The sequence below is a fragment of the Fundulus heteroclitus genome, chromosome 11 (genome assembly GCF_011125445.2).
Source record: "Fundulus heteroclitus isolate FHET01 chromosome 11, MU-UCD_Fhet_4.1, whole genome shotgun sequence".
Classification (NCBI taxonomy): Eukaryota; Metazoa; Chordata; class Actinopteri; order Cyprinodontiformes; family Fundulidae; genus Fundulus; species Fundulus heteroclitus.
The window spans coordinates 27,423,941-27,436,064 of NC_046371.1; the positions used below are offsets into that span (position 1 = coordinate 27,423,941).

At 40.6% G+C, this 12,124-nt stretch overlaps 1 protein-coding gene across 1 annotated transcript in view; it reads right to left on the reverse strand.

Annotated features, from left to right (window-relative positions):
• The window catches only part of gab3 (GRB2 associated binding protein 3), a 50,812-nt gene extending 42,961 nt beyond the window's left edge, over positions 1 to 7,851 (reverse strand). The window contains exons 1-2 of the mRNA XM_036143318.1: positions 7,220 to 7,851; positions 2,391 to 2,691 (exon numbers count right to left, since the gene is read on the reverse strand). Coding sequence (XP_035999211.1) covers positions 2,391 to 2,691; positions 7,220 to 7,291 — 373 coding nt within the window. The 5' untranslated portion in view covers positions 7,292 to 7,851. The remainder of the gene's footprint in view (positions 1 to 2,390; positions 2,692 to 7,219) is intronic.
• Positions 7,852 to 12,124: the final 4,273 nt, after the last annotated feature.

Consider the following 12,124-nt stretch of genomic DNA (forward strand, 5'->3'; position numbering starts at 1 on the left):
CACATCCAGATGAAAAGTTTCTGGTTCCTCTTTCAAGAAAGGAGCTGAGGAGGATGTATTTTATGTTGTTTGTCTGTCTGCCTGCAGTTTTTTTTTATTTTACAAAGACAACAGAAATGTGTTAAGCTGAATTTGATTTAAGAAAAAAGTTGTTGCCAGGATGCGGTTTTAGTGAATTACTTAACTTTGAGTGCAGATTTGTGCTTTTCAGGTTGTGACGCTAGGCCTGAGCATAGGACTGTACTCATGGTAAGTCACTCAGTCAGAGGTCGCCAAAGCTCTTTGCACATCTGGTCTCATAGAGTCTCTCCTAAAGCTACTGTTTAAATCTAGTACTTTAAAAAATATCAATAGCCCTTGAATCTTTTCACACATTGCAATCACAAGTGTCACTGTATTTACCTAGAAGGGCAGTCCCAAACAAAATAACCAATAACTGTGAAGTGGTGGGAAAAGGCTTACAAAGAAAAATTTAAAACATTTGATGTGTATTTGGAATCAGCCCACTTTAGTCTGATACCCCAAAATACAATGTGGAGCAATCCAGAATCGGGTTTCCCCTGAGTCTGCCTTGGTGCTCTGGGAGTCTTTGGCTCCTCACAACCACTCTTAAGCATTTTTCTTATGGATAAACCTTACATATACAAGTGCACACCAACAAACATCTACAGGTGCCAGATGTTTACACTTCTATACAGATAAACCCTATGGTTAGTTCTGTCACTAAATACATCTTGTATTAAATGATACTGCATATTTTTCAGTGACTTTTTCAAAGGCATTGGTCATTTGTAACTGTGATACTTTTTACCTCATCTTTTTCTCTTGCTTTTCTTTCTCTTTTACCGTTTGAAATTACACCTTTTAAAATATTTCCAAAATAATACCCAAATAAAGTTTTTTGCATGTATATCAAGCAGAGCGCTGTAGCGAAAGCAGTAATGCTCTACTTGTGAAAGTAAATCTGTTGGGTTCTCTTTGCCGTTAAGAAAGCAATTCTTAGTGCTACACTGCCAGACAGGACACGTAAAAAAAAGAGAAAAAGACCAAAGCATGTTTTAAAATAATGACCCCAAGCTTTAAAGAGCTCATGAAGCACTGTTCAATCAAAAAGTGCTCGTCTTCCAACACATGGTCGCCCTCCTACGCTTAAAGGGAGGATTATTCAGAGAAACATTTCAGAGTCCCGTGGTAACTCTGGGCATCCATCCCAATTATGATATCAGAATTGTATATGATGATGGTGTTACATTTTAAAAGAAAAAGTTATTAATTTAGTTTTTCAGCCTGTGCAATCTGGCAGAGGGGCAAACTATGGACAGCGGCCTTTGGTTTTGGTGCATTTACATTATTGCTATTCAAAATGCTAATTTGTGCCCATTGAGCTAATGAAAATAGCACAAAAAATGACAAATAGTGATGGCAGCATTATCCTGTGGAACTGCTTTTTTTTTGCCAGTGACAGGGAAAATGGTCAAAATTGATGGAAAGATGGATGGAGCTAAATTCAGGCCAATCCTGGAAGAAAACCTTCTTTAGAGGTTGTGCCTACTTGAAATGCAGTTTAGTTTTCGGAGGAACAGTGACCTTAAACACACAGTCAGAGCTGAAATTATCAAAGCATGTTCACGTGCTAGAATGAGCCAATCACAGTCCAGATTTAAATCTAATTGAGAATCTATCATCCAATCAGACTGACAGTTTTGCAGTGAAGACCAGGAGATATTGTGATGCTAGTGGCCTTTAATAATAGAAGTTTAACAGGAGGAAGGGCAGAGAGAAAAGGGGAAGACATGCTGTAACTGGCCCAGGTGCAGGTATTAATCTGGGAAAGCTACATAGAGGTCTACAGCCTCCATATGTGGTGGGCCTGCACTCCCACTGATCCACACGGTGCCTCAGCACACCGCACTTTTCAGATCTTTCTTGACAAAGTATGTTCAGACCATGCATCATTTTCCCCCTCACTTCCCAATGTATGTGCTACTTAGTGTTCGCTGTTTACTAAATCATCCAAGTAAAAAGCTCTCTAGTTTGTGGTTTAAATGTGACGATTAAAGAGATCAAGGGGTCCAGATAATTTCGCACAGGACTCCATGTTTACAGCCAGCGATCTGCAACTTATTGTTTGAAACTGACTCTGGCTTTGTGTTTTCAGCCAAAGCAGAAAAAGAAACCACACAAACAGCCCTGACCTCATAATGTTTACCTCTAAGCTTGCCACTTCCTTCAAAAGAACAAGTGACACCACATATTCTGGTGTTGTTCCCATGAAGTAGAGTGAATTTGTTTGTTTTTTTCCATGAGACAGGTGTATTTGCACGCTTGGTCTATTCTAGAGCAGAACAAAGTGCAAACTAACAGAAAAAAAACAAGATATCCGTATCTACCTGCCTCCTCCATGTTCCCGAATCGACAGATCTGACTGATGCTACTGATCCAGCCGTTCATCTCCTCCTCCGTGTTGGCAACCAGGTAAAAAACACGGGAAGACGTTTTCACCACGAAGAGGTGCTTCCCGTGAAAGTCCCGCTTTATCCGCAGCTGGTTGTCGAGCATCTCCACCTCGCACTCCTTCAGGTCGATGGTCCGGATCGGCTTCTTGGAGTTCTTGCTCTGGTAATATTCCAGCACATCTGGATTGCCGCACATGCGCCCCGTCCGGAGCACGAACCAGCGCTTCCGCCATGCCTGCAAGGTGGAAGGAAAACAATGTTTAACATCTCAGAGGTGTTGTTTGATTGATTTGAATTAGTATTTCATTTTAAAGCAAACTTGTATGTGAAATGTGTACAATTTTATTGTCGTATTGTCGCTGTGGAATTTGTGGTAAAAAGATGCATGACCTGTCCTCTAGAAATCAGAATCTACCACATCTCATCAATAGCCTCTGACTGGCATTTAGCAGATCTAATCTGAATATCTATCATGTGTATGAAATGCATCAAAACTAAGAACTCCTTCAATGTTCAGACTATAAATGCCTCAACCAGAAGCGTGTTCCTTAATGCATTTACTTTAAGTTTATTAAAACACGAATAAAGGTTGGAGACGACTGCTTTCACGCATAAATGGGAAGAATCTGCCCATTCCTTCACTTTCTGTTGAATTCAAAATTCTTTTAGACATTTTATTCCTCCTTACATATCATAGTCCTTAGAATAATAATAATAATAATAAATAAATAAATCAAAATCTGCAAGTCAGGCCTCAAAGGCTAGCATTAAATGGTAACTATGGAATACATCGACAGAAACTTATTCTTCCGTAAAGAAGCTCCTGAAACGCCCTAAGATTTGTTTGTTCAGGCAATTAAGATTTTAAAAAAAATATTGTTCTGTTATCCACAACTGTTATCATGGGAAAGTTTAGATTTAACAAAATTTGCCTTGAAAGCAGTGACTTCAGCAGCTGGCTCCTGTATACTGTGGAGATAAAGTTTGAAGTAAGGAAACCTAGCTTTTAAGAGCACAAGACTTGCATGGAGGAGTTAACGATAACCAACATGAGTAGTCGAAATTGTATTGTTCTTGCTCATCTTGTTAAATAAGTTAAATATAATTTATTAACCAAGTATGTGAGGCATGGAATTGTTTTCTATAATTCATTTATGTCTTAAATTTGAATCCTTAGGATCTTCAAAAGGTGATAAATGTCTGTAATGTAACTTATTAAAAGGCACAGAAACCCTGAAGACATTTTTTTGTAAATGTTATTCTTAGTTTCTGCACTGCGGCTGCCGCACGGTTCCAGGAGCTCTGCTCCTCAGATCACTGTTGTTGCTTTGTTGTTGTTGATGATCAGAGAATCTGGCCAGAACTTCTGCTCCCAACAGCTAACTTTGCAGCTTTAAACATTTTTTTTTTCTCTTTTTGCTTTTCTTTTGGTCAGTAAGCGGAACCTCAGCTCCAGTTTCCCAGAACTGCAGAGAAGAGGAAGTTGACTGTATTTAGCAGAAAATTTCTAACACAACGAAATAGGTATTTATACATCTCTTGGTTTATGCTGAAAACTGACTCCACGCTTTACTACAAGCTTATAAGAAGTACTACCTAAAGCAATTTCACATAATTCAGTCAAGAATTAGCTATTCCTCAGGAAAAATCCAAAAATTTGAATAATTAAATAGAAGAATACTGTTAGTAAGTCACAATAAGTAGGTTTACTGTAAGGATAAAATAATTTCTAAGGTCTTTGGTGGCTTTTAAGTGCATTGTTGGGGGTCAGTGATGTGATCATACTGAATAGGTATTTTGTTTGTTGTTTGTGGGCGATCTCTTTCTGCACAAGCCAGTCATGTATTTATGCGCTGTTACCAGGAAATTGGTCGGCCCACAACACATTTGGTGCTAATAGTGCTGCCGGGTTTTAGAGGAAACCATAACTACAGATGGCAGCTCGATCCAGTGTGTGTTCACTATTATGCAAAGTTTTAGGCACCGGTGAAAATATGTTGTTTTGTTTACTGAGGTCAGTCCTCCAGGAGAAAAAAACATAATGATGTTTACATGGCATATACTTACAGAGAAATGTAGAAAACCGATTTTTCACAGGTTATCACCTGATCTTTTCTCCATCAGGCTAAAGTTAATTTATTTCCCACGTGTAAAGTCGACATAAGGCAAGACGAAAAGAACGTTTGTGAGGCAAAATCATGCCTGATCATGAGGTTTTTTTCATGTATCTTTGGTTCACTTTTTTTTAGAAGAAGTTAGCGTTTTCTGCCATCATGTGACCAAAGTAAACTCTGGTCAAATCTTAACATCTTTCCTCAAAACTGAGTCATTCCTAACTGGGTCATTTATACATTTGCAGAAATGACTCACTCACTGGGCTGAACAGTGGCGCAGCTGTTGCCATGGGTTCAAGTCCTACCTGGGTCTTTCTGCACGGAGTGTGCATGTTCTCCCTGTGCATGCGTGGGTTCTCTCCAGGTACTCCGGCTTCCTCCCACAGTCCAAAAACATGACTGTTAGGTTAATTGGCCTCTCTAAATTCTCCTTAGGTGTGAGTGTGTGCGAGAATGGTTGTTTGTCCTGTTTGTGTCTGTGTTGCCCTGTGATAGAGGGTGACCTGTCCAGGGTGTACCCCCCCCCCCCCCATTGACAGCTGGAGATAGGCACCAGTACCCCTCGCGACCCCACAAGGGAAAGACGTGTTAGAAAATGAATGGATGGACTCACTCATTGACACTCAGATTTGTCCAGGTTGAATCTCTCCTGTTTGCAATCCGGTAGGTATAAAAGATGCAGAGTTTTGTGTATTACTGCACAATCCCAAAAGTATTCTTACTCCTTAAACTTTTTGACTTTGTGTCATGAAACAACAGTAAACATATTTATTTTTATATGATAGACCAACGCAAAAAGCATACCGCAGGGATGTGAAAGAATATTGATGCATAGTTTGAAGAATATACATTTTACAGATACAATTCGGAAAATGTGTTGCTGCAATCGCATTCAGTGCCCTTTAATCACGGTGCAGCAATCGACTTCAGAAGTCCCATAACAGGTGAATGTCAGAGTCATACGGAGAAATAGAAAGTGGTAACTCTGGAGAAGCTGCAGGGATTCAGAGCTCAGGTGGGAGAATCTGTCAACAAGACCGCTATTAGTTTTGTACTCCAAATCCTTCCTTTATGGAAGGGAGGGATGAAAACAAGCATTAATTAAAGAAATAAGTTGTATTTACAGTTTACCATAACCTAAATAAACATGAAGAAAAGGGCTCTGGTCCAATGGGGCCAAAGTTTAACTTCTTGATCGACACGTAAAATGCTATGCGTGTTGGAAAACTAACACTGCAGATCATCTTGAACACACCATCTCCACAGCAAAACACAGCCACGGCAGTGTTATGCTGTGGGGAGGCTTTGCTTTAACAGGGACTGGTGCGCCGGTTAGAGTTGATGGTGAGATTACTGGCGCTAAATACAACCTGTTAGATGCTGCAACAGATTTGAGACTGTGGTGGAGGCTCAGCTTCCTGCAGGACAACAGTTAAATCAGAACATTTTTATGTCTTAGTCAACATCCAGACCTAAATCCAGGTTACTGTAGTAGGGGTTAAAATTCAACGACCACTCGGCTGTCCAACCAATGGGACTGAGCCTAAACTGTTTTGCAAAAAAAAAGCCTGGGTAAAATTCAGTCTGCTGATGAGTAAAAGTGTTGAGATATACGGCAGAAACACTTGCAGCTGTAATTGTAGTGAATGGAACCTGAATACTCCACCCTTTTCACCTTTCTATTTGTACAAGAAATGGGAAACCAGGTGTCATTTTCCTCTCTTTACTCTGGATTGATCCATGACATTAAATCCCAATAACATACAACAAAGTTTATTGTTGTAACGCGGCCGAACGTGGAAGAAAACGTCATATTATCCTGTTTATTTAGGTCAGCCCGAACTGTTACATCAAAAAGAATGAAGTGTCGTGCTTAAACACAGCCTCCAGCGGGGTGCACAAAGATTATTTTGAGCAAGATAATTGAAATTTCCATACGGCACTGTGCCAGTGGCTGACATTTGAATAGGGAAAACAATATGGCTGTCTAACTAACTCTCTTGGAGAGAAAAAAGAAACATAATCAGCAGGATTAGCATAAGTTTCTATTTCCAGCCCGAACCCCAAACCCCATCAGCGCATAGACACACGCACACCTCCACCCAGCCTTTCCTTGAACTGCTGTTGTCAAACGACCCTCCGCCTACTCCACTCATGCAGAGGAAGTGCAAAAACAGTCATCATAAAGCGGGACTATTTCTGCTTGTCGCTTAAGTGTCTGACTGCTGCTGACATTACTTCCCATGTTTCACAATACACGCAAGCAGCCCACGAAAACACACACAGAGCAGCCCAACACCATCACATGATCCCAACAACCACAAAACAATGAAGGCTGGATGCTGTTCAAGAGAGCAACATACGTGCAAGTACACTAGCTCCACGGGAGTAGTATCCATGTGCATTTTGCACTTATTTGGGGATCTGCACTGCACACTGTCGGCTCAGCGGGGAAGTGACAGACTCCAAAAATCAGGAAAAAACAATATGAGGAAGACCAGAATCACAATAAGCATGCCCAAGCCAGAGTGCGTGAGAATCTATAAGCCCCAAACAGGCACGCAAACACAAGGTGAAACAGCACAGCCTCCCCTTCCACGTCTCAGCAGAGGACAAAGACAAGTGTCTGATCTGTGCCTCTGTACTCACAAATCTCTTCAGCTTCTTCTCCGGGGGAGATTTAATGAGCCAGCCGGTGCACACCACATCCCCGGCACTCATCTTGACTGCAGAGCGTGTCGTTCTCACGGCTGATCCACCGCCTCTGCTGCTGTTCCTGCTGCCGCTGCTGCCACTGCTGCTGCTGCTGCTGCTGTGAAACTAAGAGCAATGTGAAGCATATCCTGTGTTCTGGTATTCAGCTTAGCCACTCTAAAAAAGGAGGAAGTAAAGAAACTGATCACACTGACCTAGAGAGAGAGAGAGAGAGGGAGAGAGAGAGAGAGCGAGAGAGAGAGACATTTAGGGGGGGAGAGAACGAGAAGAGCTTGTGAGTGGATGCCTGAGAAGGTGTTGATGAAGAGAAAGGCTGGTAATATGTATTATGTGTTGATGCTATCTCGTTTCTTACACAGTGCATTGCAAAGCTATTAACACCCCTCATACTTTATAACATTATGACTAATACATTTTATTTTGTTATATTTTATGTGACAGCTTAATCTTGATTATTTTTATTTTTTTTTGTAGTGGTGTATTTTTATTCACCTTCTTTTACTCCTTCTTTACACCTTCATCAAAGAGCGGCCATTTGCAAGCAAATTAGGGGACACAGCAAACACGCGCAAGGAGGTTCTCTGGTCAGATCAGACCAAAACTGAGTTTTCTGGCCTTTAATGCAAAATGCTCCATGTAGCATTTTACAGGACAGCTAATACTGCGCACTCTGTCCCTACAGTAAAACATGGTGGTGGCAGCGTCATGCTGTGGGATGCTTTTGTTTTTATTCTTTGTTTTATATTGCTCTGTCTTCTGTAACCCCCAGTCGGTCGAGGCAGATGACCGTTCATACTGAGCCCGGTTCTGCTGGAGGTTTTTCCTTCCCGCTAATGGGTGTTTTTTTCTTTCCACTGTCGCTTCATGCTTGCTCAGTATGAGGGATAGCTGCAAAGCCATGGACAATGCAGACGACTCTCCCTGTGGCTCTACGCTTCTCCAGGAGTGAATGCTGCTTGTCGGGACTTTGAAGCAATCAACTGGTTCCCTTATATAAGACATTTTTCACCAATCTGTATAATATAATTGATTTTGACTTTGTAAAGTGCCTCGAGATGACATGTTTCATGAATTGGCGCTATATAAATAAAATTTAATTGAATTCTATTTGGATGAGGAAAAAAAGTGCTTTTCTCTGCACCTCTCTACAATTATGTACAATTTGATGTTAGTCTAACATAATATTCTAATAAAATGCTTTGTGGCTGTAACTTGACAAAATGTGTTACTTATGCAAAGCACTGTATGGACAAGGGATGTTCATGCAGTGCTTTGCATAAGTAATAGACAGTAATTCCACAGTTCCTTCACACTTCCAGTGGGGGTCTCTGAGCATTATAAAGTTTCCTGGTTTATGGCTGTTTATGGCTGTGATCGTACAGCTACTTTGTTATTTTACTTCATTTACTGCTGGTGCTAAACGCCTGTTACGACATTTTACCACAAATTTTAATAGTTTGTTGTTCAGATTTCAAAAGTAACTTATCGTGTTCTTATGTAAAAAAAGTGGTGAGAGAAACGTTGCAAAAGTAATCTTACAGCACCTGTCGGAGGTTCTTTGGAAACGGTTTTACGTAAATGCTGCGCACTCTTTTGCATTTTCTGTTTTCTGTTTTTTCCTTTTATCTAAGATCTGACGGCAGGCGCAGCCTCTCCACCTACCAAGCCTGTTAGTACGGCAAAATAGTACAATTCAAATTATTTTACAATCTGGCTCCAGGATACCAGTCCAGGGTACTAGGCATGTTCCCTCTCAATGTTTAAAGTCGGGTCAGGTTAAATTTACTGTATGCAAAACTGATTATTATTATTTTGTGTAATGTTCTGTTTATTTCTGTATGGGTGGATGAATTCCGCAGTTTACATATGATTTATGTGTTTTCAGACTTGTCACTTCTCATAGACTTTAAAAGCTTTCATGCCAGAAAGCGGTTTCTGGCATGAACGTCAGTATTATAAATGTATTTTCCTTTTTCTACTGTATGTCTGTAGAATTAAATTAAATCATTGTTGTCCCTCGCGCCTTCATTTTCAAGGTGGCTATGTGTTTAGCATACTCTTTGTTTCCCTCTATCTCCACTGCCATTCCTGAGCTCTCCTACTTCTTTACCGCTGCACAGTAACTCCGTAGCCCCGCTCAGCTCCACCTACCAACCTGTTCACCAACACAACTAACCCCAAAATCCTCAGAAGTTGTAACAACTGCTGACCTAATAAAGATCAAATACAAATACTTACCATCGTCCACATACCTTTGAGCAATACTAACCTCTTTCTCTCTCTCTCCTTGATCCCCCGTGGCTGTTCAGGGCATTGGCTTTGTCAACACAGTTACACATACAGATGTTTTAATTAACACAAGCTTTTCCATAATACTGAGTTAGGTAAAGTGCTCATATGTGGACACTCAGTGCCTCCTTTTTTCACAAATCCCTCCAACATTGCACAGTATTCTACAACTTTGAGAGCTAGCGTGGATCTCATTGTCAACATATAGAAGGCTTGTGGGCCTTCTCTGTGTGCTCTTATCCAAAACCCCCCACCCCCGTGTGGTCTGTTGGCCAACAACTGCTTGTCTGGCTTAGAAACATGTCACAAAGCATCTCGCAGAAAATATAGCAGGTCAAAAGCTGTTATTTGAGCAATTTTGTATCCTTGTTGAACTAGAGTAACCTTTGGCTGGTTATTCTAATCTGTCGGGTTGCTCTGTTGCACAATTGGTGGTGTAATGCTCTGACGTGACAGTCTCCTGTGAATTTAAACATAATTGTATGATTATTGAAAATAACTGTGTCTTCTTGGTAAAACCATTTTGTTCAGCATGATTATGACATCAAACCTTCCTCACAGATGGAATTAAGAAAAACAGGAACAATGTAACACGCAGTAAGAGCTTTGCCTCTCCACGTTCCAGGTATCACAGATATTACCAAGTTAGTACTTTGTTATCTATTGTTATTACCATCTGCCCTGTTTTGAGATTCATCCATCTTCTTTCCAACTCTGACCAGCTTTGTTAACCCAGCTAAAGAATCCCCACAGTGTGATGCTGCCACCACCACATTTACCAGTAGGGATGACGGTGTGTCTAGGGAAGTGGCAGCTTGTTAATAAGGGGCGCTAGGTCACTGCCCAAAAAAGGGAACAAAAAGGTGAAATTAAAAAGTAAATAATACATCTGTTCTCTCATAAAATGTGCCTGACCTGATTTTTCAGCAATCCCATTCCATTTTTTTTTTTTTTTTTTTTTTTGTAGGACTAACTACATACATTTTAGTGGCAAGGGGTACCAGCCAAACAAGTGTGTATGTATGTTTTTAAACCTTTGGCTTCCATGTGACTTCATGCTGATCTACGATTGGTTACTGAAAGATTGCACTCCCAGCACGTTTTGTGTCGTTCTTCATCCAATGTAATTAATCCAAGACGTACCTGTCAATCAAAGTCACACCCCTGGCAGCTTAGATGCTGCAGAAAATAAAGGAATTTGGTCTGGACCGACCAGATTTACAAATCCAGCAGGTGGCAAGTTATGATGGTTGGATTTATGTCCAAGTAGAGTTTATTTTTGCCTTGTAATCCCTAAACTCTCTGCACACTGCAGCCAGCTCTATGTAGTTATTAATTTATGCATTTTGCTAAATTAATGGGGGAAAAACAGAATTGTATTTAAATCATGACTGAATAAAAACATCAATTTGTAAACAAATATTGAATATATTCAGTATAATCCCACATGTTGTTATATGTTATAATTCAGGACCTCTATACGTTTGGTCCTTGTAACTAAGTGTGGGTGAGAATACTCCACTTCACTATCACAGGTCAATATGTACAGGTCTAAGGTCAGGAAAAGGGGCAGCCCTACACCTGAACAAACCCTGGTTAGTGGGAAAATGAGGTGTGGTCAGACAACCTGGAGCTTAACTCGCTTAAGACACATGGATATAGTGGTGGACTTCTTGGACCCACTATACTCCACCCCCTAACTATCTTCAACAACACTGTGTCTATTGTGGATCACAAGATGGTCCTCACATAGGCAGAGACTTCACTTCCTACGGAAAAAAGTACAACCTTTGACAAGGCCTGTTAGTCATCTTCTACTCTGCCATCTTTCAGTCTGTTTTGTGAACATCCATCACGTTGTGGTTTTGGCCCATCCACAAAACAGGAACAATTAGTTCTGCAGAGAAGCTCATCAGGCCTGACCTTCCCTCCATCCAGGACTTGTACTGGTCTAGGGTCAGGAAAAGGGCAGCTAAAACTTCTGCAGACCTCACACGTCCTGCACACAAACTGTTAAGATTTTTACCTTCAGATCAACGCTACTGAGCAATATTTACATATCTTATAAATTCTTTCTAAAACATATTTACATTTAAAAAGTCTTTCAAATTCCTTTTTTTTTTTTTTTTTTTTTTTTTTTTTGCACAAACTAGGTGAACAAAACTGGTTCTTGTTACGTGGCGAACTGTAGGGGGCAGCAGCGTCGGGAAACAATCTTTATTTCCACAAACGTAAAGCGGAGGAGGAAGAAGGAGTTCTCGTTTACGGCAGGGACCAAAGAGCCTCGGAAGAAAGATAACTCAGTAAATGCAGGGCGACTGAACGGTGTCAGACACAGACCCGAGGTTTACGTTTCATAAATGTAGGTTTAAAGTGCAGAAGCATTGTTTTATCTCTAACAACAGATTATGCGCTCCTAAATCTTGGCGAATGCCTTATGTTAATTTTTTTTTCTAATTGAATTGACACGCCATATTTCTTCCCGAGCTGTTCTCTTGTTTAGGGGGGCTAATCTCCCCGTCCAAACAGTCTTTGAAATTACCCAGCACG